General features: G+C 38.1%; 2 protein-coding genes across 2 annotated transcripts; both read right to left on the reverse strand.

Annotated features, from left to right (window-relative positions):
• Nucleotides 1-352: 352 nt before the first annotated feature.
• LOC128060207 (olfactory receptor 491-like) lies at nt 353-9529 on the reverse strand. The gene is made up of 2 exons (XM_052652549.1): nt 8622-9529; nt 353-380 (listed from the first exon to the last, which is right to left on the reverse strand). The coding sequence occupies exons 1-2, from the start codon at nt 9527-9529 to the stop codon at nt 353-355; spliced, it is 936 nt and encodes a 311-aa protein (XP_052508509.1).
• Nucleotides 9530-21929: 12400 nt separating this feature from the next.
• LOC128059825 (olfactory receptor 491-like) lies at nt 21930-22886 on the reverse strand. Its single transcript, XM_052652110.1, has one exon. It carries the CDS (start codon nt 22884-22886, stop codon nt 21930-21932), a length of 957 nt encoding a protein of 318 aa, XP_052508070.1.
• Nucleotides 22887-23545: the final 659 nt, after the last annotated feature.

Here is a 23545-nt window from a genome sequence, read left to right on the forward strand (position 1 = left end):
CCCTTCCCCTGATTCTTCCCCCTGGCAACCATAAGTTCATTATCTAAGTCTGTGAGTCTATTTCTGTTTTGTAAATAAGCTCGTTTCTAGCATTTCTTTTCAGATTTCACATAAAAGGGATGCCATATGATATTTCCCCTTCTCTGTCATACTTCACTTAATATAACAATCTCAAGGTCCGTAAATGTTGCTGTAAATGGCATTATTTCTTTCATTTTAAGGGCTGAGTAATATTCCATTGTCTATATGCACCACATCTTTATCCATTCTTCTATCAATGGACATTTAGGTTGCTTCCATGTATTGGCTATTGTAAACAGTGCTGCAATGAACACTGGGATACATGTATCCTTTAGGAACATGTTTTTCTCTGGATATGTGCCCAGGAGTGGGATTGTAGGGTCCTATGGTAGCTCTATTTTTAGTTTTTTAAGGAACCTCCATACTATTCTCCATAGTGGCTGTACCAATTTATATTTCCACCAACAGTGTAGGAGGGTTCCCCTCTCTCCACACCCTCTCCAGCATTTATTGTTTGTGGATTTTTTGATGGTAGCCATTTTGCCTGGTATGAGGTGATAGCTTATTATAGCTTTGATTTGCATTTCTTTTTTTTTTTTTTTTTTTTTTTTTAATTTTTTTTTAATTTTAAAATCTTTAATTCTTACATGTGTTCCCAAACATGAACCCCCCTCCCACCTCCCTCCCCATAACATCTCTGTGGGTCATCCCCATGCACCAGCCCCAAGCATGCTGTATCCTGCGTCAGACATAGACTGGCGATTCAATTCTTACATGATAGTATACATGATAGAATGCCATTCTCCCATATCATCCCACCCTCTCCCTCTCCCTCTGAGTCCAAAAGTCCGTTATAGACAGCTGCGTCTTTTTCCTGTCTTGCATACAGGGTCGTCATTGCCATCTTTCTAAATTCCATATATATGTGTTAGTATACTGTATTGGTGTTTTTCTTTCTGGCTTACTTCACTCTGTATAATCGGCTCCAGTTTCGTCCATCTCATCAGAACTGATTCAAATGAATTCTTTTTAACGGCTGAGTAATACTCCATTGTGTATATGTACCACAGCTTTCTTATCCATATGCATTTCTTTAATAATTAGTGATGTTGAACATCTTTTCATGTGCTTCTTGGCTATTTCCACAGCACCTCTGAAGACTGACTTGAATCAACCAGTTTAATAATCATGGAGGGATTGGGGGCAGGAGGAGAAGGGGGATGACAGAGGATGAGATGGCTGGATGGCATCACTGACTCGATGGACTTGAGTCTGACTGAACTCCGGGAGTTGGTGATGGACAGGGAGGCCTGGCGTGCTGCGATTCACGGGGTCGCAAAGAGTCGGACACGACTGAGTGACTGAACTGAACTGAACGCAATTTTACTGTCTCTTCTCACTATGAGCTCCTGCCACATAATTCACTAACCAACCTGCCTAGATAATAAAATCTATGCAACTATCACTCTTAAATCTAACTCATTCTTAAAATATATTGAATAAATAAAGATTGTTTCATTTTTTAAAAATGGGAAAATAGTAAATGCAGTCTAAGTCTATGTAGAATTTCACCTGGAAGAGATTTTGTTGTAACAGAAACCAAATTGTGTCATTAGCTTTGGGACTGAACTATGGGTAGAAGTGGAAAGAGCCTTGAGGAGACTTATTGATATCTGGAAGGTTCTTATAGATAGTGTGGGTTTAAAAAATAGTGAGGAAAATATTTTAAGAATTAAAGAAAAGACACTTGACAGGTAGTGGTGGAGTATTTGTCAGTACTGTCACTTGAGCTTAAATGGAAAATATAAAGGATGTCTTATATACTCTTGAATTTGACTGAGAAGATTTCTAGGAAGAATGTAAAAAATTCTATCTAGTGTCTTATAGCTGCCTGTACTAAAATGTAAGAGAGCTGTGAACTACAGAAAGGTTTTTTGGTTCCTTTGAAAAAAATTAAAAACATAAAAGGGAGCCATATCTTGCTGAGTTTGAAAATAAGGGTATTTCTTACTCCCATTATCTTCCAGAAAAATATTCTCAAGGTAAGAAATGGCTTCAGATCAAAGATCAGATCTGGTCTGAGCTGTAAGAGCCTTTGTTAAGACCTCAGAAAGAACTAAGACCTCACAGACTCTTTCAGCTGAACAAAAGTTATTCTAAGAATCTTAATGGCATGTTTCATAGACTTTTTTTTTTTTAACAGTTTTAAAAATCTCAAGGGTATTTTCTCACAAAATACCAGAGGAAGAATTATTTGAAAGAGATTTATTGGTATGGATTTTGTATAATGGAATCAATTTAAATCTGATACACAGAAAGCCCACAAAGTTGTTTTTAATAGCTGTATTGACAGAAAATTCACATTCCATGCTAGTCACCCATTTAAAGTATACAAGTCAATGATTTTTAAATATTCACAGATATATGTAACCATCATCTTGGCCAATTTTAGAACACCTTCATCACCTTCTATAGAAATCCTGTATCTTTTAATATCATCTCAGATGCCCCTGGCCATAGGCAACCACAATCTATTTCTGTCTCTATAGATTTCCTTATTATGAACATGTCATATGAGTAGAATCCTATAATATGTGGTATTTTGTGACTGGCTTCTTTCCCTTAGCATAATGTTTTCAAGGTTTATTTATGTTGTAGGATGCATCAGTACTTCATCACTTTTAATGGCTGAAAAATGTCCCATTGCATGAGAAGACCACTTTCTATTTATCTACTCTTAAGGTGATAGACTTTTGACTTGTTTCTCCCTTTTTTAAAAATTAATTTTCAAAATTGACGTTTCTTCCTATTGTATGTGTGCTAAGTTGCTTCAGTGGGTAGTGTCTGACTCTCTGTGACCCTATGGACTGTAGTCTGCCAGGCTCCTCTGTCCATGGGATTCTCCAGGCAAGAATACTGGACTGGGTTGCCATGCCTTCCTCCAGGAGATCTTCCCAACCTAGGGATTGAACCCACATCTATTGTGTCTCCATTGGTAGGTAGGTTCTTCACCACTGTGCCACCTATCTATAAGACTCTTGATACAGGGTAGAAAATCTGCAGTAAATACTTCTCTTCATAAAGATGGAATACAGGAGTCACATAGAAACACCGGCCCATAGAAATTTTAAAATCCACAAGACACATGTTGCTATTTTTCTGATTAGAGTCCAATCCTACTCCCTGTAATAAGTTTCTGTGGCTCTTGGCTCTTCCTTTTGAGCTTTTAATTCTATCCTCTGAATCACTCTTCCTTTTCCAGGGGTTGCAAAGAGTTGGACATGAATGAGCAAGTGACCACATACACACAGAAGTCACTATTGGAGAAATGAGACAAATGCAACCAGAATTCCTGCCTCACAAAATAATGCCTATAATAATATGATTTTGGATGACTTGTTACACAACTATAGTACATCACTTTTCTTCAGCTAATATAATTCCCCAAGCCTCCAAATTTCAGAGATATCTTCAACTCTTTTTATTTTTAACCTTCCACACTAATTCATCAGCAATTCCTTTTTGGTCCTTTACATAAATTGGGTCTTGAACAGGTGAATTTCTAAGTATACCTCAACCCCCCTAGCCTAATGCATCATCATCTCAGATCTTGACCATTAACCTTATTGGTCCCCTACTTCCACTCCCTACAATCAAGTTTTGAAAACAACCAGAGTAAACTTTTAATAATATAGTCACATTAGATTAGTATTTTTTTTAAATTATTGGATTTCTGTTTCTTTCACAACAAAACTCACACTTTGCCACGGTTGATGAAGCTCTCCATGAACTGTTTCTGTGTATCTCTTTCCTTCTGGTTTACCGTGGCCTCTCTATTGCTTGAGATTGTCAGAATCTTTTTGTACTAGATGTTTTCTGTCTAGCAGTTTTCCCTCCAGTCCCCATATCAGTGGGTCTTTCTTATATTTCAACACTCTACTCAACTACCACCTACAAGTGGCCTTCTTTGTCATACTCTCTAGGAAATCACTTATACCATTACAATTACCCTTTATAAATTATACCATCCCAATTTACTTGTTTCTTCCAACCACTTTTATATTCTATATTTGTATGGTTTATTTATCCTCTAGAGTCTCTCCCTTCAAAATCTAAACTGCATGAGAACTCTGTGCTATTACATATTATATCTCTGTTCAATTTAGCGACATATCTTCAATGCTTACTCAGTTCTTAGAATATAATAAGGGCTCAGCAAGTGTGGATGAATGCCTATCCCACATCTACACATAAAATAACCTAAAGATCTTGATCAAATGCTCCTTTTGTAGGCTAAGGTCACAATGTCAGGAAATTATCAATGTTTGAGGTCCTTCCTCCACTTTCCCCCTGAATTTCTCCTAAAGATGCCAACAGATAATATGTAAATTTTAACTGGTCAGGAAATAATTTTTTGTCACAGTAATTCCCATTTAGCAAGGCTCAGATGATACCCGATGCGAAATACAGAGACCTATGAACACTCTGAGATATGGGTCCAAAATGTTCACAGGGAAACTGGTTCTATATTCAAGACTTTTAGAGTTTACATAACTAAGTTCCAAAAAGTCATGGGAGTCAGGATGCATTTGGGATTTTAACAGGACAATTAGAAATGGTGTTTATAATAAATCCAATATTACATTTATACCTCAAAAGACTCAGGGCAAGAGATGATATCAATTAAAGGTGAAAATGTGAAGCCATATGTTGCTAAGATTACTCCTGTGTTTAGAATGTGACAAGATCAAATGGAAGCCTGTAAACCTGAATAGCCTTGCCCTGGAGGACCTTTTCCTATGTTATGGTGATGGACTGAATAATTATCAATGACCCAGTGAAATTCTAGCTTCATTCTTTTATGATCATTTCTGTGGAGGGTCCATAGCCACATACAAGGGGATGGAATGTGACAATAGAAATAAATCTTTGGTCTCTATCCCCAGTTCCTAACGCAGGGCTCTAAAACTCTTGTAAGTTCCTGAAAGACAGGGGTGCTAGATGCATCTTTTGTTCAAATATTTGTTCTTTAACCCTGGTTCCTGACACAGGGCTCCTAAACCCTTGGAACTTCTGGTGGGTATCATTTGTTGGAATGAGGAGACCCTCGGTGGGATTCTGTATAGCTTCTGGGTGAGGGCTGGTCATCAAAAAGACCAAACTATGATAAGAAGCTTGGAACTTTATGTCCACACTCTATTCTGCAGGGAGGATGGAGAGGATGAAGACTGATTACGTAGCCTCCACGAAAATGCTGAACTGTATGGTGCTTCCAAGTTGTTGAACATATCCACATGCTGGAAGGGTTGTATACTCCAACTTTCTGGCAATGGAAGCTCCTACCCTGAAACCCTTTCAGACCCGGTGCATTATATCTCTCCATCTGACTGTTAATTTGTCCTTTATAATATCTTTTATGATAAACTGGAAAATGTAAGCAAATGTTTTCAAGAGTTTTGTGAACCCATCCCAGCAAACGATCAAACCTGGAAGAGTATTGTGTGACTCCCTGGCTTTGTAGCCAAGTTGAACAGAAGTGAGATACCCTGGAGACCTGTTGCTTACAGTTGGTGTCTGGAGGGAGGGCAGAGTTGTGGAACCGAGCCTTAAATCTGTGAACTCTGACAGTACCTCCAGACAGTTATGTCACGACTGAATGAAAGAATAGAGCTTCAAGTTCATATCTAGATATTTAAACTACATATTACCTTTCAATAGGTTGGTATGGAAGGCAAAATCACCACACATTTTTGTAAAATGTGCTGTGAATGGAGAATAATGGATCCCATTAACCATTATCTAATAATTTTGTGTTTTAAATGATCTTTGTAACCTTTTAGTATTTGTTATATATTTTCCACTTAAAATTTGTGATATTATAGATAGAATACATTTTATAGTGGTACACTATAACTATTTTCCATTTTATTAGTTTTTAAATTATGTTTTCCATGCCTCACTTCTCTTGCTCCATTTTGCTGAGACAAGGATTTTTATGGTCAAAGTGTTGCTTCCAGGTGATTTAAAGAGTTGCCTCAGTATTTGTTCTGTTAGGAATTCCTGTACTCCAGAAAAATCTCTCTCCACCCTTTCCAGTAGTGATGTTAATATGGGTAGCTTATTATATAAGAAATACACTTTAGTACAATCTTAGACAACATTTCTAGCTTTTTAAATAGATTCTAATCTCGTAATAAATCTAGATTGTGAAACTAAACTGTTGTTAACATTAATTGCAATGCTTAGAATTAAAAGACGCTCTTTAAAATTCCTACAGATAAGGAAGACTACATTGTACCAGATGGGAGTATTTGTTATTAACGTATTTAAATATGAATAGGCTTCCAGTCAAATCATGTGATTGTGAGGTCCAGACCTTAATATCTATAGATAGAAATCAATCCAGTTTTCACATTCATTTCCTTTTTTTGGAGTCTTCACAACCTAGATCTTCTTGAGGGTAGAGTTTGTTCAGAAGACTTAAGAAAGGAACAATTTAGTCTTGCTGATCCTGCTCAGATCCTTTAGATCAGTGACAGTGCTGAGGTCATTGGACTGATTGTGGCTCAGAGTTTAGATCAAGGGCATGGAACCCAAGGACTTGATGCTGTTAGATTTAGAATTGAGTTCGCATCTCTCCAGACAAACTCTTGGTACTCTCTAGCACTCGATATACTCATCTGTAAATTGAGGTAAATTTATGACACCAGGAACATGGGATTACTGTGAAAAATTAAGTGGAGAAGCATAGTGGTTTTGGATCCAGGCTTTCTAGATTCAAACAGTGGTCCCACAACTTCCTAGCTGCGTGATTTTGAGCGACCTACATGATGTCTCTGTGCCACAGATGACTCATTTGTAAAATAGAAATAATACTATTTCACAGAGTTTGGGGGGCTTTCCTGGTGGCTTTGTCAGCATGCAGGAGATGTTGGTTCGATTTCTGGGTCTGGAAGGTCCCCTGAAGAAATGCATGACAACCCACTCCAGTATTCTTGCCTGGAGAATGTCATGGACAGAGGAGCCTGGTGTGCTACAGTCCATGGGATTACAAAGAGTTGGACATGACTGAACCAATTGAGTTCCCAAAGGATTTCTATAAGAAGTCAGCTAGTTAACATCCCAATGTGCTTAGAATAGGCTCTGGCACATTGTAAGTACAAATTTTGTTTGCTAAATAAATGAAAGAAAAAATCCTAGAAACCCACAGGTGTTAATACATAATAGTGATAATTATTCATATTATTTTTACTGATTTAAAGTGTTTCTCAGCTGGTTTACAAGTGTATAAAATTGAGAGTTAGAAGTAATATATTTTCAGTACAGCTTTTGTGGAAAACAGAATGGAGGTTCCTCAGAAAACTGAAAATAGAATTGGCATATGATCCAGCAATCCCCCTCCTGGGCATATATCCAGACAAAGCTATAATTAAAAAAGATAATGCATCCCTATGTTCATAGCAGCACTATACTAGCCAAGGCATGGAAAAAACCTAAATGCCCATTGATGAATGAATAGATAAAGATATGGTGTGTATATATATGTGTGTGTGTATATATATATATACACATACACACACGCACATACACCTAATAATACCAATTAAAAGATGCTTACTCCTTGGAAGAAAGTTATAACCAATCTAGACAGCATATTAAAAAGCAGAGACATTACGTTGTCAACAGAGGTCCGTCTAGTCAAGGCTGTGGTTTTTCCAGTAGTCATGTATGGATGTGAGGGTTGACTATAAAGAAAGCTGAGCACCAAAGAATTGATGCTTTTGAACTGTGGTGTTGGAGAAGACTCTTGAGAGTCCCTTGGACTGCAAGGAGATCCAACCAGTCCATTCTAAAGGAGATCAGTCCTGGGTGTTCATTGGAAGGACTGATGTTAAAGCTGAAACTCTAATACTTTGGCCACCTCATGTGAAGAGCTGACTCATTTGAAAAGACCCTGATGCTGGGAAAGATTGAGGGCAGGAGGAGAAGGGGACAGCAGAGGATGAGATGGTTGGATGGCATCACCAACTCAATGGACATGAGTTTGGGTAAACACTGGGAGTTGGTGATGGACAGGGAGGCCTGGCATGCTGCAGTCCATGGGGGTCACAAAGAGTTGGATACAACTGAGCAAATGAACTGAACTGAATATCAATTGTATGTGGAATCTAAAATATGACACAAATGAATATATCTGTGAAGCAGAAACAGACTCTCAGACATCGAGGACAGATTTGTGGTTTCCAAGGGGGAAAGGGAGCAGAGGAAGGAAAGATTGGGAATTTGGGGTTAGCAGATTGAAACTATTATATATAGAAAGCATAAACAAGGTCCTACTGTATAGCACAGGAAGTATTAATATATATAATATCCTGTGATAACCATAAAAGAAAAAGAATATGGAAAAGAATATATATGTATACATGAGTCACTCTGCTGTACATCAGAAATTACCACAACATTGTAAATCAACTATACTTCAATAAAATTTTAAAAGTATTATTTCAATTTAAGCAATTGGTGTGATACTGCCAAAGAGAAATTTCTAGATCACCTAAAATGTTAAGAATGGATCCTAAGAATATATTCTGAACATTGCCTTTCTCAGGGCCTCCTTTACATCTCTGTTCCTCAGACTATAGATGAGGGGGTTCAACATGGGGATCAACACTGTGTAGAACAGAGACAGCACTTTGTTCTGGTCAATTGAGTAGCTGGATTTGGGCATCACATAAATGAAGGTAATCGTTCCATAGTAGAGAGTGACTGCGGTGAGGTGAGCGGTGCAGGTGGAGAAGGCCTTGTGTCTCCCTTGAGTGGAGCGCATCTTCAGGATGGTGCTGAGGATGCAGATGTAAGAGAGAGCGATGACAGACACTGTGACCACAATGATGGAGCCAGAAGAGATGGAAGGGATAATTTCAACAGTGGAGACATCTGAGCAGGAGAGTTTCAACAGAGGGGAGAAGTCACAGAAAAAGTGGTCTACCTGATTCAGCCCACAGAAAGACAGAGTCAGTAAGCAACTAGCAAATGTCCAAGCATTGACACACCCACCCAGGTAGGATACCCCAACCAGGAGAACACAGACTCTGGAGGACATGTGAGTGGAGTAGAGCAGGGGCAAGCAGATGGCCACATAGCGGTCATAGGCCATGGCAGCCAGCAGGAAGCACTCAGCTGTCCCAAACATGACGACAGAACAGAGCTGGACTTCACAGCCAGCAACAAGGAGGGCCAGTTTATGTCTTAGGAATCCTACAAGCATTATAGGTGTGACTGATGTGGAATACCCAATGTCTACAAAAGCCAAATGACTGAGGAAGAGGTACATGGGGGTGTGAAGATGGGAAAAACTTCTTATTAAAGTGATTATGCTAATATTGCCTATTAAGGTGACAACATAAATGCCTAGAAATACCACAAAGAAGAGAACATGAAGTGTAGGATCCTCTGTTAACCCCAAAAGGATGACCTCTGTCACACTGGTGTGGTTCCCAACCTCCATGTCCTCTGGGCATTGTTCCTGTTGAGGGAAATGTGAATATTCATTAGTTTTATGCGTTCTTGCTACACATTTCCAGTTTTCTTTGGCTGTTCCTAATTTCTTTGGTTATTCCTCAGAGCCACTCACAGTGATCATTTCCTCTTCCTAGTCTGTAAATATGGTGCTTAGATGATTTTTTTTATTATTTCTAAACCTACAATTTAGCTCCCAACTTTATTCATTTTCATATCCACTGCTAGTGTCCCTACTTTAGCTGAGATCCTGTTCATTTTCCCTTTACATTGATCTGTTTAGCTCCTTGTCTTCATCCCTGTGTTCTTACAATTCACAATGTATCTGCCAAAGGAATCTCTTCCTGAAATTAAGAGCAAGTTTTGCCAAAGGGACTCTTTTGAGAATGTCATGATTTTTTCAGGGTTTAGAAGGAAACCTAACTTCTCTAGCACAGGAGTGTACTCTTTCTGATGTGTCCTCTACATATGACTCTTTGGTTGTCTCTCTGGATATTTCCAACCAACACTTGCATTAATCCAACCTTCCTGAACTCTTTAGAGCCCCCTCAGTGAACTCTACCCTCTCTCGTCTTTAATCCTCGTTCTTCCACTTGGGTGGCCTTAAACCTCCCACCGTCATACCCTAGGTAACTTCTCATCCTTGATATTGATTTATCTCCAAAGCTGCCTCTGCTTTCTAAGAATTAATCAGAAAACTTTCCTTTGTGTTGATATCACACTTTGAAGATGTCTAGATTGACATTGTTTATAATAGAGTTATGGGGTTTTTTGTTTTTGTTTGTGTGTTTACATTTCACTGCCCCCAGTTAATGCACATTCTCCTTAACAATGGTGTGTTTTATCCCTGTGTCACAAATGAGTAGTGCTTGAGAGCAAAATGTGCTGAAGAAAAACTTGTTAAACGAATTCATGCATGATTTATACAATATAATGATTAGACTGTGGGGAACCAGAGATGAATAAAATTTAGGTTCCCCTAAATTTTAGGGGAAAACCAAAGTTGAGAGAAACCAAGTCTTGTAGAAAAGAGATTAAATATGTATTAGTGTATAGAAAGTCTGTTAGTATGGCATAAGTAAAATAATTGCTTATGTTGCTTCTAAATGAAAATTGAATAATTATATTGGGGAAAACACTTGGAAATTAAAAAAAAACACATTCCTCTCAAATCTGGCTACTATCACACAAGTTAACTATTACAAATTTGGTAATTATTTCCAGGAATTTTTTTCCTTTGTATATTTTAATATAACTATTATAACATTGCAGATGGAAGTTATGTCATTATTTTTCTTTGCATTTCATATAAAAAGTTTGTTGTTTAGTTGTTAAGTCATGTTCGACTCTCTTGTGACACCATGGATGGTAGCCCACAGGCTCCTCTCTCCATGGAATTTCCCACGCTGGGAAATTCATGTCTCTTACATTGACTGGTGGGTTCTTTACCACTGAGCAGACAGAGAAGCCCATAAAAAGTTTATTACATTATAACTCCTCACATAGTGTTTGAGAGCTTCCCTGGTGGCTCAGACAGGGAAGAATCTACCTGCAGTGCCGGAGACCCAGCTTCAATCCCTGGGTTGGGAAGATCCCTTGGAGAAGTGAATGTCAACCCACTCCAGTATTCTTGCCTGGAGAATCCCATGGACAGAGAAGCCTGATGGGCTACCGTCCATGAGGTCACAAAGAGTCTGAGACACGACTGAGTGACTAACACTTCCACTTCCAGCCCTTAATTTAATCACCCACTGTTTTTGGACACATAACTGTTCTTAACTTTTAACTATCAGAACTATTGTAATCCCACATGTTGGATAAAGTAATAGCGAGGCTAAATATTATAAAATAGGACACATTCCTATTTATTTAAGGCATAATTCAAAAGTATATTCTGTGTTCTCCATTGAGTATCTCCATGATTTACAGTAACGAAAATACTAAATCAACATGCTAAACTATCTTCATTGTTTTGTTTACTTCTTGGCTGTAGTTTCACTAAAGAGCTTAGTACTGTCTCCATGTTTTCCTATTGTGTTGTGACAAGGCAAAGTTCTTCTCGAGACAGTCCTGAGAAAGTAGAATTTATGATAGATTATTAAGAGAATAAACAGAAATTAATACAGTCCAATGTAATATTTTGGGCCATATTAAAGATTCAGTGAAAATATTAAACATTATACTTATTAGAATGAGAAGCATAGAAATAATTTTAAAATGTTTCTGCAAGTATTATAAAATGAAATAAGTTAATCTGAGATTTACTCTCGAGATTTGAAAACTTCACTTATGTACACCTTTCTGTTAATTTCAGCTAAATCTCAATTCTTATAGTTAAATTCTGAAGATCTACAAATTATTTTTACCTGCATTTTCTTTTAAATTTTCACATATAGTTAAAAACAAAAGAGAATTTTACCTACTATTCAACTTTAACAATCATCAAAATCCATATTGATTTATTTTAATTATGAGGCATATGTTAATAGTATTGACATATTTGGGGCTTCTGAGGTGGCTCATTGGTAAAGAATCCACCTGCCACTGCAGGAGATTTGGGAGACACAGGTTTGATCCCTGAGTCAGGAAGATCCCCTGGAGAAGGAAATGGCAACCAACTCCAGTATTCCTTCCTGGGGAATCTGATTGACAGTCCATGATAATGCAAAGAGTCAAACATGAATGAGCATGCATGCAGGCACACATTGACATATTTGTAATCATGTTATATATTACATTTTGTAATTTGCGTATCTCTTAGTTTTATCAATCAAGTATGTCCCAATTTCCTGAATAATCTTCATAATTGAAATGCTGAATAGAATATATGTTCAACTTTGAAGTGTGGTGTTCATGGAGCTTCATATTCTGTCTCTAATAACTTTTCAAAATGTATCTCCTTATATCTTCCTTTCAACTTGTGCTTTAGAGTCATGTAACATTACCATTTTCTATTCAGTGTTATTGGTTCTAATTTTCGTAAAGAGACAATATTCTGCTTACAATATTATTTTAATTCTTAAAGCGTGAAACATTTAGCAAAAATGGTAAATATCAATACAATTGTCTTGAAAATTCTTTAAAATTTCTTGCTTTAGAATAGAAGAGTATTTAGTATTTCCAATGGTGGGTCTTAGTTCTTTTTCAGAATGAACTATGAGGTGTAATGAAATAATAGTTGAGAACCTACAGCTCATTAAAGAATGTCTTCCGTTGATCTTTACTAAATACTTTTAAATTAGCATAGTGACAGGCAAACTTTCTGCCAGGGGTGTGAGCTCTATCCTGAAAACTCTGTTTTTAGTTTTATCACTCAATCCTCTATGAGTTTAATGGCACAAACCATCTCTGTTCAGTATCAAAACACCGAAATATTTGAATACAGTCGGAAAACCTCCACTACCTTCATTTCCCCAAATTAGCATTCATCGAATCTCTGCTTCCATTCTTCTTGTCTCACGCTTTTTCAGATCCCTCGTGGTTCTGCTCTCAGCCTCTGAAGATACTCTCATCTGAGGGTGAGCCAAGCGCTGAGCACGTGTGCTCTTTGCCTTCTGATTCAAGCAGAGTTCAAGGAGACCAACTCTGCATTCACTGTGCACAGTGTGATCTTCAATCTGTGCTGACAGCAGTCATGGATACTGGAGATGAAAAACTCAGATCCTTCCAGTGTCCAACTGTCATCACTTAGAGATAAATCTCTCTACCATTTTTTTTTGTTTTTGTTTTTTGTAAAATGGGAATAATTGTCCCCATAAAGCAACTTTGTTGTGAAATTAAAAGAAATGATATCCATCTGCAAAATCTTTGAAGGTGTTTGGCCATACATTAGAGCTAAGTAACTCTTTTCATTAAGTAAAAGTGAAGAGTGGATAGATTTTCAATTATTTAAAATTTTTATGAGAAGTATAAATTTTCTTTCAACACATGTCAGAAAATCTTTCACAAATCCAAGAGAAGTCAGGAAGCATGATATCTGATGCCTTCTTAGTTCTGGACCATGTCATTCGTAGTTATATGCATAATCTAACAGCTGATTCTTGCCCTTTGCTTCCTCTCCACTGACTACCTGTGGGTCTTTCTAGAGCTCTGTGCCATCCCATTTATGCTTCCCTATTTGGCTCAGGGATTCTGATTCTTCCCAATAGTTTCCCTCAATGAATGGGTTACGTTTGATAATGATCAGGGGGGATAGGGCTAACAGCCTCTTAAACCTGAATATCAAGTCGGTTCTTTATTTCCTTTTCATAGCTGCAGTTACACAAGCTTAGCAGTGGCTTTGACTGTGAAGACCCTCCACACTGCACTCTGGGTTTTCATGAGAAGTCTGCTTTGGGTGTCCAGAATGACACCCAAAACTCTGCAGTGCAAATATTTTTTTTCTCTTAAATTTTTTTTAAAATTGGAAGGTAGCTGCTTTACAATGTTGTGTTTCTGCCATACAACAGCATGAATCAACTATCAGTATACATACGTCCCCTCCCTCTTGAATGTCCCTCCCATTCCCCACTGCATTCCACTCCTCTGGGTTGTCACAGAGCACTGAGTGGAGCTCCCTGGGTTCTGCAACATCTTTCCACCAGCTTTCTGTTTTACATATGGTAGTCTGTATGTTTCAATGCTACTCTCGCCATCTGTCCCATCCTCTTCTACTCTCAGCTGTGTCCACACGTCTGTTCTCCATGTCTGTGTCTCTATTCCCTGCAGTGCAAATCTTGCTGAGGCCACAGTTTCCACAGGGGTCACAAAACAAAGTGAAAATTTAAATTATTTACATTTCTCATAGAACAAGTGAAAATTTAAATTATTTAAATAAAATCTATGATTACTGCACTCACCTTTTAGAGCCGGAATTGCTGATGCTGAATTCCAAAGAGAACTTTATGAAGCAGATGTTTTCCACTTTCTTGTATAGTAGTTGTGCACTGAATATCTGACAATGTTAACCACTGAATGCTCTCCTCCATTAAGGAACATAGTTACTTACATACATTCTGTGAGGATGAGTGTCTTTTGTGTGTGTTGGGAGAGAAAGGAAGGCTCTAAAAGAATCCCCTAGGACTGTTGTTGCTTGTCCCTCTGAGATAAATTCCTGGGATTGTTCTCCAGCAAATGACTCATGGAGCCAGGTATGTCATGAAAGTGGCATAAGTGGAAGGTCCAGTTCCTAACAAAAGGTATATCTCTGAGGATCCTGGTGGAAGTTTTGTTCAGAAACTTGGAGAATAAACCAAGTTTGAAATAGAAATTTGGTGGGAGATGGGGACCAGAGTCAGTGTTATCAGGGCTCTAATTTCCTCTCTGTAGGCAAAAAATTTCCTTTAGTTGAAAACATCAGGTCGTGGGGAAGGTTCTGGAATAATATGAGTATGTGAGGAGAAAGTAAGCAGAACAAAGCACAGTCCACTATTACTCAAAGCGTATTTATAGTCCTTGGGCTGGTGCTGGTTGGCAAACTACTTATTGTCAGTCCAGGACCCAATAAGAACAGGAGTTGTGGGGAACCATTTATATTCTTTATAAAAATTTTAGAAAGTAATTTTAATGGTGCTGGCTTCAGTGATTTTTAATATGGGTTTATACTTTTGCATTTTAGTTTTTATTTTTTTTCAATTGTCCTCATTTTACTGTTTTCCTAAAAAGTACTGACTGGTGGATGCTTGGTAAAAACTGATCCTTTATTTAAATAGCTTGAGAAATACTGGGTGTGGCTTTTGTATCCAGGAGTCCTGGACTTCCTTGGTGCCTCAGATGATAAAGAATCCACCTGCAATGCAGGAAACCTGGGTTTGATCCCTGGGTTGGGAAGATCCCCTGAAGGAGGGCATGGCAACCCTCTGCAGTATTATTGCCTGGAGAATCCCCATGGACAGAAGAGCCTGGCGGACTACAGTCCATGGGGTCACAAAAAGTCCAGCATGACTGAGCGACTGAGTGCACACAATCCTGGGTTCAGTGTGAGGTGTATGAATTCTTTAAAATTGTTTTATTTCTTTGAGACTCAATTTTATGATTTGTAAAATGGAGTTAATTCATATTTTATAGTCTATTCATGAGATTTCAAAGGGATAGCATATAATTATCTGGAAAAGTTACCTGAAGTTATTGATGTGTCTCAAATATGTGACAAATGGAATGAAGTGCCCAGAAGTGTTGACTGTGATAGGTTACACTCGCCAGATTTGGGAAGAGCCCTGTTCCCTTTTGCAAATTGTTCTATTTTATTCTCAATCCCAACTACTTCCTCCTTTGAGAGTCATGACATTCCAGCTATGGGACCTCCTGTCTGTTATTGATCTCCTTGTTTTCCTCATCCCCTGAGGACTTTAACGCCTGCATGATCATTTTCTTTTCCATCTCTATCTTTGTCATGAGTGAAGGCGACTTCTAATCATTTGAATATTTCAACTGACAACTTGACTTCAAATTTCTTCTACTTTCTTGATTTCAATTACTTTCATTTATCCATAGTCTCCTTATGAAGCCTACCATATTCTTATCCTAAATTCCACTAATTTTCATTTTTGTTCCACAAGTTAAATCTAAGCATGTGAACTTACTGTGTTTAAGCTTAGCCAGTCAAAGGTCACTGGAAATATACGTATAGTCCAACAAAATTAAGTTTACCAAGTCAGTGTAGAAAGGGAGGACTCTCTCAGTAACTACCATGTGTCTCCTGACAGTTGACAGAAAGCATGTGCCTTTTGAAAGATCTGGATTCTTAGTGAAGGATAGCGAGGAGGGGTTAAGTGCTGTGGGGTTCAGTTCTGAACGGGTTCCTGATTCTGTGGTGGGAGTAAGAGGAGGGACTAATCTGAAATTGAATGCTGTCATGAAATGCTGGCAATCTAGAGACTGAGTGCCTCTTGCATTAGGTAGGAAGAGCATTTCAGGTCTGGGTATATTGTTGATTACTGAAAAATTAGATCATTATGACATTGTTAAATATGCTGCATAAAAGTTGAAGAAACAATGTTTCCGGCTAAATTGATTGCTAGATTATTCTATATCTGTCCTCCCAACCTGGAGAAAGACATTTGTTTTTCTTTTACAGACTTTTTCTTTTTCTCATTGTGTTTTTCTAGAAAATATTTACTTCTCATTATTTACTAAATCTATTAATATAAACTGTTCATAATATCTGTTTTTAACCATCTTAATATATATAGAATGTATAATTATGCCCCCTTTTTCATGTGTTATTTAGATAGTTAAAAATTTTGGCTTTTCCTTGATTAATACTCCTATGGGTTTTTCAATGAATGAAACTGCAAATTTATTTTCTCTATGGAACATTTTTCTTTTTCTTTGATTTCTTTGATTTGTTCATTACTCATATATGCACATATAGTTTTTGCCCATGCTGTGTGGCTTGTGGATCTTACTTCCACCACCAGAGGTTGAAACTGTGCTCCCTGTAGCGGCAGCACACATCCTAACCGCTGAACTGCCAGGGAATTCCATATGCTTTTTTCTTATTTATTTTTGTTCCTTTATAAGCTTCCTGAGATGGAAGCTTATATTTTTGTTCTCAGTCTTCCTTGAGGTTGATTTCCAACGCTTTATCTTGAGTACAGGCCATATATTTCCCCTTTCTCAGCTTTTTTTTTTTTTAAATTTCTTAGCAGTTTTGAATGATGTCATGAATATTGTGAATGACAGGTTATAGATAGTCTGGATTGTGTTATAATCCTCTCAAACATGTTCACTACATGAAAGTAGAACCTATACCTGTTTAGTCAGTGATGCATATTTGAGGATTTTCTGGTTTTTGGCAATTACGAGTAAAGCTTCTGAAGTATCTCCATATAGGTCTCTGTGTGGACATGTGTTTTTATTTCTCTTTGACAAAATCTTAGGATTGTAATTGCTGAGTGTTATGGTTAGTGTATGTTTTTAAGATACTGCAAAACTTGTTTTTTTTCAAAATGGCTGTACCATTTCGCATTCCTACCCACTTTGTATTTCAGTTCTGGTTACTCTGGGTCCTTACCCAGATTGATATTGTCACTTAAAAAAGATAAGCTATTCTATTATGTGCATAGCATTAAGTCTTTTATTTTAATTTACTTCCCTTTTGACTGTGTTAAGAATCAATTTCAGGTTCTTCTTAGCTCTACTTCTCTGTTGATAGTCAGTTTGTTTTCAGTCTTGGCTATTGTGGAGTGGCCACAGGACTGGAAAAGGTCAGTTTTCATTCCAATCCCTAAGAAAGGCAATGCCAAAGAATATTCCAACTACTGCACAATCGCACTCATCTCACATGCTAGCAAACTAATGCTCAAAATTCTCCAAGTAAGGCTTCAACAGTACATGAACCATGAACTTCCAGATGTTCATGCTGGATTTAGAAAAGGCAGAGGAACTGGAGATCAAATTGCCAAATGTGTTGGATCATCAAAAAAGTGAGAGAGTTCCAGAGAAACATCTACCTCTGCTTTATTGACTATGCCAAAGGCTTTGACTGTGTGGATCACAACAAACTGTGGAACATTCTTAAAGAGATGGCAATACCAGACCACCTGACCTGCCTCCTGAGAAAGCTGTATGCAGGTCAAGAAGCAATAGTTAGACTCGGACATGGAACAATGGACTGGTCCAAATTGGGAAAGGAATACATCAAGACTGTATATTGTCACCCTGCTTATTTAACTTATATGCAGAGTACATCATGTGAAATCCCGGGCTGGATGAAGCACGAGCTGGAATCAAGATTGCCAGGAGAAATTCCAGTCCTGTGGCCACTCCACAAACACCCTTATGGCAGTAAATGAAGAGGAACTAAATGAACTTGATGAAAGTGAAAGAGGAAAGTTAAAAACTTGACTTAAAACTCAACCTTCAAAACACTAAGATCTTGGCATTTGGTCCCGACATTTCATGGCAAATAGATGGGGAAAAAATGGAAACAGTGATAGACTTTATTTTGGGGGGCTCCAAAATCACTGCAGATGGTGACTGCAGCAATGAAATTAAAACATGCTTACTTCTTGGAAGAAAAGCTATGACCAACCTAGACAGCATATTAAAAAGCAGAGACATTACTTTGCCAACAAAGGTCCGTCTAGACAAAGCTTTGATTTTTCCAGTAGTCATGTATGGATATGTAAGTTGGACCATAAATAAAGCTGAGGTTGAATAATTGATGCTTTTGAGCTGTAGTGTTGGAGAAGACTCTTGAGAGTCCCTTGGACTGCAAGGAGATCAGTCCCAAATATTTATTGGAAGGACTGGTGCTGAAGCTGAAGCTCCAATACTTTGGCCACGTGATGTGAAGAACTGACTCATTGGAAAAGACCCTGATGCTGGGAAAGTTTGAAGGCTGGAGGAGAAGGGGATGACAGAGGATGAGATGGTTGGATGGCATCACTGACTCGATGCACATTAGTTTGAGCAGGCTCCAGGGGATGGTGATGGACTGGGAAGCCTGGCATGCTGCACTCCTTGGGGTCACAAAAGTTGGACATGACTGAGCAACTGAACTGAATTGAATTTCATTCTTTTTTGGCCATTTGGTGTGAGGGTCCATAGTCACAAACCATGGGGTGAACTGTGACATAATATAAATAAACCTTTGGTCTGTGCCCCCAGATCCTAACTTAAGGCTTGAAACTCCTGTAATTTTCTGAATGACAATGGTGTTAGAAGCATCCTTTGTTCAAATATTTGTTCTTTAACCCTGGTTCCTGACACAGGGCTGCTAAACCCCTTTGAATTTCTGGGCGGGTGTCTTTTATTGGAATCCCCCTTGGTAGGATTCTGTATAGCTTCTGGATGAGGGCTGGTCATCATATCAAATCATGATGAAAAGCTTGGAATTTTACACCCATTTCTGCAGTGAGAATGGAGAGGCTGGAGATTGATTACATACCCTCCATAAAATACTAAACTATCTGGTGGAAAGCTTTTAAGTTGGTGAACAGATCCACTTGCTGGAATGGCTATATAACCCAACTTCTTGGTGATGGAAGCTCCTGCTCTGCTCCCTCCTTTCAGACCCAGTGCATCGTATCTCTCCATGTGGCAGTTAAGTTTTAATTGTCTTAATAAAGACATTATTATTCCTTTATAATATCTTTTATGATGCACTGGAAAAATGGAAGCAAATGTATTCAAGAGTTTTGTAAACCATCCCAGCAAATGATCAACCCTGTAAGAGGGTTGTGGGACTCCCTGACTTTGTAGCCAAGTTGGACAGAAGTGTGGATGCCCTGGAGACCCATTGCTTGCAGTTGGTGTCTGAAGGGAGGGCAGAGTTTTGGAAATGAGCCCTAAATCTGTGAAGTCTGACATCTCCTCCAGGCAGTTAGAATTCACAACTGAATGAAAGAATAGAGCAGCAAGTTGGTATCTGGATATTTAGACTATATATTATTTTCCAATTGGTTGCTATGGAAGGCAAAAACACCACACATTTTTGTAAGGTGTGCTGTGAGTGGAGAATAATGGGTCCCATTGCCCATCATTTAATAATGTCATGTGTTTTAAATGATCTCTGTGGCCTTTAATATTTGTTTCATATAGATAATATATAGCAGTATATTATAAACATCTTCCATTTGTTAATTTTTCAATTATGTTTTCCAGGCCTTCCTTCTCTCACTCCATTATGCTGAGACAAGGACTTAAGATCTAAGTGTTGCTTTCAGATGCTTTAAAGAGTTGCCTCATATTTGCTTCTGTTGAGAGTTTCTATATTCCAGAAAAATCTCTCCTCACCCTTTCCAGTGGTGATGTTTAGAAGGGTGCATTATTATGCAAGAAATAACATTAGTACAATCTTTGACAATATTTTTAGCTTTTAATTAGATTCTAATCTCTCTATAAATCTAGACTATGGAACTATGATTGTTGTTTACATATTAATTGCAATGCTTAGAATTTAAGATACCCTTAAAATTCCTATATATAAGGAAGACTACATTGTGTGAAATGGAAGTATTTGCTTTTAATGTGTTTAAATAGGGATGGACTTCCAGTCATATCATGTGATTGTGGTATCCAGACCTTATTTTGTATAGGTAGATAAAGATCAATACAGTCTTCACATTCTTCTCCTTGTTTTGTAGTCTTCAAAATCTAGATCTTCTTGGGGGTAGAGCTTGTTCAGAAGACTGAAGCAAAGGAATAGGTTAGGCTTGCTGATCCTGCTAGATCCTTTAGATCAATAACAGTGCTGAAGTCTTTGGACTGATGGTGGCTCAGAGATTAGGTCAAGGGCATGGAATCAGAGGACTTGATGCTGTTAGATTTAGAACAGTTGAGTTCATATCTCTCCAGAGAAACTATTGGTACTTTCTAGCACTCGATATTCTCATCTGTAAATTGAGGTAAATTTATAACATCGGCATCATGAGATTACTATGAAAATTAAATGGAGAAGCATAGTGGTTTTGTAGCCAGGTTTTCCGGATTCATACAGTGGTCCTACAATTTCCTAGCTGCATGATTTTGAGCAATCTATGTGACGTCTCTGTGCCCCAGATGATTCATTTGTAAAATAGAAATAATAGTACTACTTCATAGGATTTTTATGAGAAGTCAACCAGTTAGTATCCCAGTGTGCTTAACATAGGGCCTGGAATGTTGTAAGTACAAATTTTGTTTGAGAGATAAAGAAAAATCCAAGGTAGCTACAGGTGTTAATACATAATAGTAATAATTATTACTATCATTTTCCTGATTTTAAGGTATCTCCCAGTTGGTTTATAAGTATATAAAATTGAGAGTTAGAAGTGATAATGTTTTCCATACAGCCATTATGAAAAACAGTATCGAGGTTCCTCTGAAAACCTCCTCAGTATGGAGGTTGCCATATGATGCATCAACCCCACTCCTGGGAATATACCCAGACAAAACTATAATTCAATAAAATAATGCACCCCTATGTTCATAGCAGCACTATTTACGATAGCCAAGACAACAACATAAATGTCTACTGACAGATGAATGGATAATGATGTAGTATACGTACCAAATAGATCAGTTATATGTGGAATCTAAAATATGACATAAATGAATGTATTTATGAAACAAAAATAGACTCACAGGCATAGAGAACAGACGTGTGCTAGCCAAGGGGAAGGGGAGTGAGAGAGGGAAGGATTGGGAGTTTGGGATTAGCAAGCAGATGCAAACTAGTAAAAATAGGACTAATAAACAACAAGGTCCTACTGTATAGCCCAGGAAACTATATTCAATATCCTGTGATAAACCATAATGGAAAAGAATATGAGAAGGAATATATATATGTATCTGTGAGTCTCTCTGCTGCACATCAGAGGTTAACACATTATAAATCAACTATGCTTCAATAAAATTTTAAAGAAGAATTACTGTGTTTTCAATTTAAGCAATTGATATGCTACCAGTAAACAAAAATTTATAGGTCATCTGAAATGATGAGAATATATCCTAAGAATATATTCTGACACTTGCTTTCTCAGGGACTTCTTTATGTCTCTGTTCCTCAGACTATAGATGAGAGGGTTCAACATGGGGATCAACACTGTGTAGAACAGAGACAACACTTTGTTCTGCTCAGTTGAGTAGCTGGATTTGGGCATCACATAAATGAAGGTAATCGTTCCATAGTAGAGAGTGACTGCGGTGAGGTGAGCGGTGCAGGTGGAGAAGGCCTTGTGTCTCCCTTGAGTGGAGCGCATCTTCAGGATGGTGCTGAGGATGCAGATGTAAGAGAGAGCGATGACAGACACTGTGACCACAATGATGGAGCCAGAAGAGATGGAAGGGATAATTTCAACAGTGGAGACATCTGAGCAGGAGAGTTTCAACAGAGGGGAGAAGTCACAGAAAAAGTGGTCTACCTGATTCAGCCCACAGAAAGACAGAGTCAGTAAGCAACTAGCAAATGTCCAAGCATTGACACACCCACCCAGGTAGGATACCCCAACCAGGAGAACACAGACTCTGGAGGACATGTGAGTGGAGTAGAGCAGGGGCAAGCAGATGGCCACATAGCGGTCATAGGCCATGGCAGCCAGCAGGAAGCACTCAGCTGTCCCAAATGTGACCCCAGAACAAAGCTGGGCTTCACAGCCAGTAACTGGGAGGGCCAATCTATGTTTCAGAAGTCCTATAATCATGATAGGTGTGATGGATGTGGAAAACCCAATGTCTACAAAAGCCAGGTGACTGAGAAAGAAGTACATGGGGGTGTGAAGGTGGGAGCAGCTTCTTATTAAAGTGATTATGCTAATATTGTCTATTAAGGTGATGACATAAATGCCTAGAGAGACCACAAAGAAGATGACACAAAGTGTAGGATCTTCTGTTAACCCCAAAAGGATGACCTCTGTCACACTGGTGTGGTTCCCAACCTCCATGTCCTCTGGGAATTGTTCCTGTTGAAGGAAATATGAATGTTCACTTGTTTTATGCTTTCTTCCTACACATTTCCAGTTTTCTTTAGCTGTTCCTGAATTTCTTTGGTTATTCCTTAGAGCCATTCATAGTGTTTACTTCCTCTGCCCAGTCTGTAACTATGATGCTGTAGATGATGTTTCGATTTTTTGTTTCTTTGCTTTTTACATAAAAAAGAATGATTCAACCTCACTCTCTGGCAGTCTCAATTTTATTCTCTTATTTTTCCACCATTTACTTTAAAACACCTCTTTAACTCTGAATCTGAGAACTCTCTTCTACTATCCAGATGCATAGTTTCAATAATTGTTTGAAAGTCTCCAGTTGAGGATCCAAGAAATACCCTAACTCAGCCTCCTCCAGACCAAACTCATCCCTTCCTTGGACCACTCCTCCTGTGTTCTGAATCTGTGGAATACCACCACAATCCACCCAATCTCTTGTGTCTGAAATATGCGAGTGGTCCTCGTCTTATTCCTCACATTGTACCGCATCTAATAAAATCCTAATGATTTTATCTACAATTTTGTTCCCCATTTATTTATCCATCTCCATACTTCCACTGCTAGTGTCCCTGCTTTAGTTGAGACTGTGTTCATTTTTCCTCTTTATTTTATTCACC

This window comes from Budorcas taxicolor, chromosome 15, assembly GCF_023091745.1.
Source record: "Budorcas taxicolor isolate Tak-1 chromosome 15, Takin1.1, whole genome shotgun sequence".
In the NCBI taxonomy this organism is placed as follows: Eukaryota; Metazoa; Chordata; class Mammalia; order Artiodactyla; family Bovidae; genus Budorcas; species Budorcas taxicolor.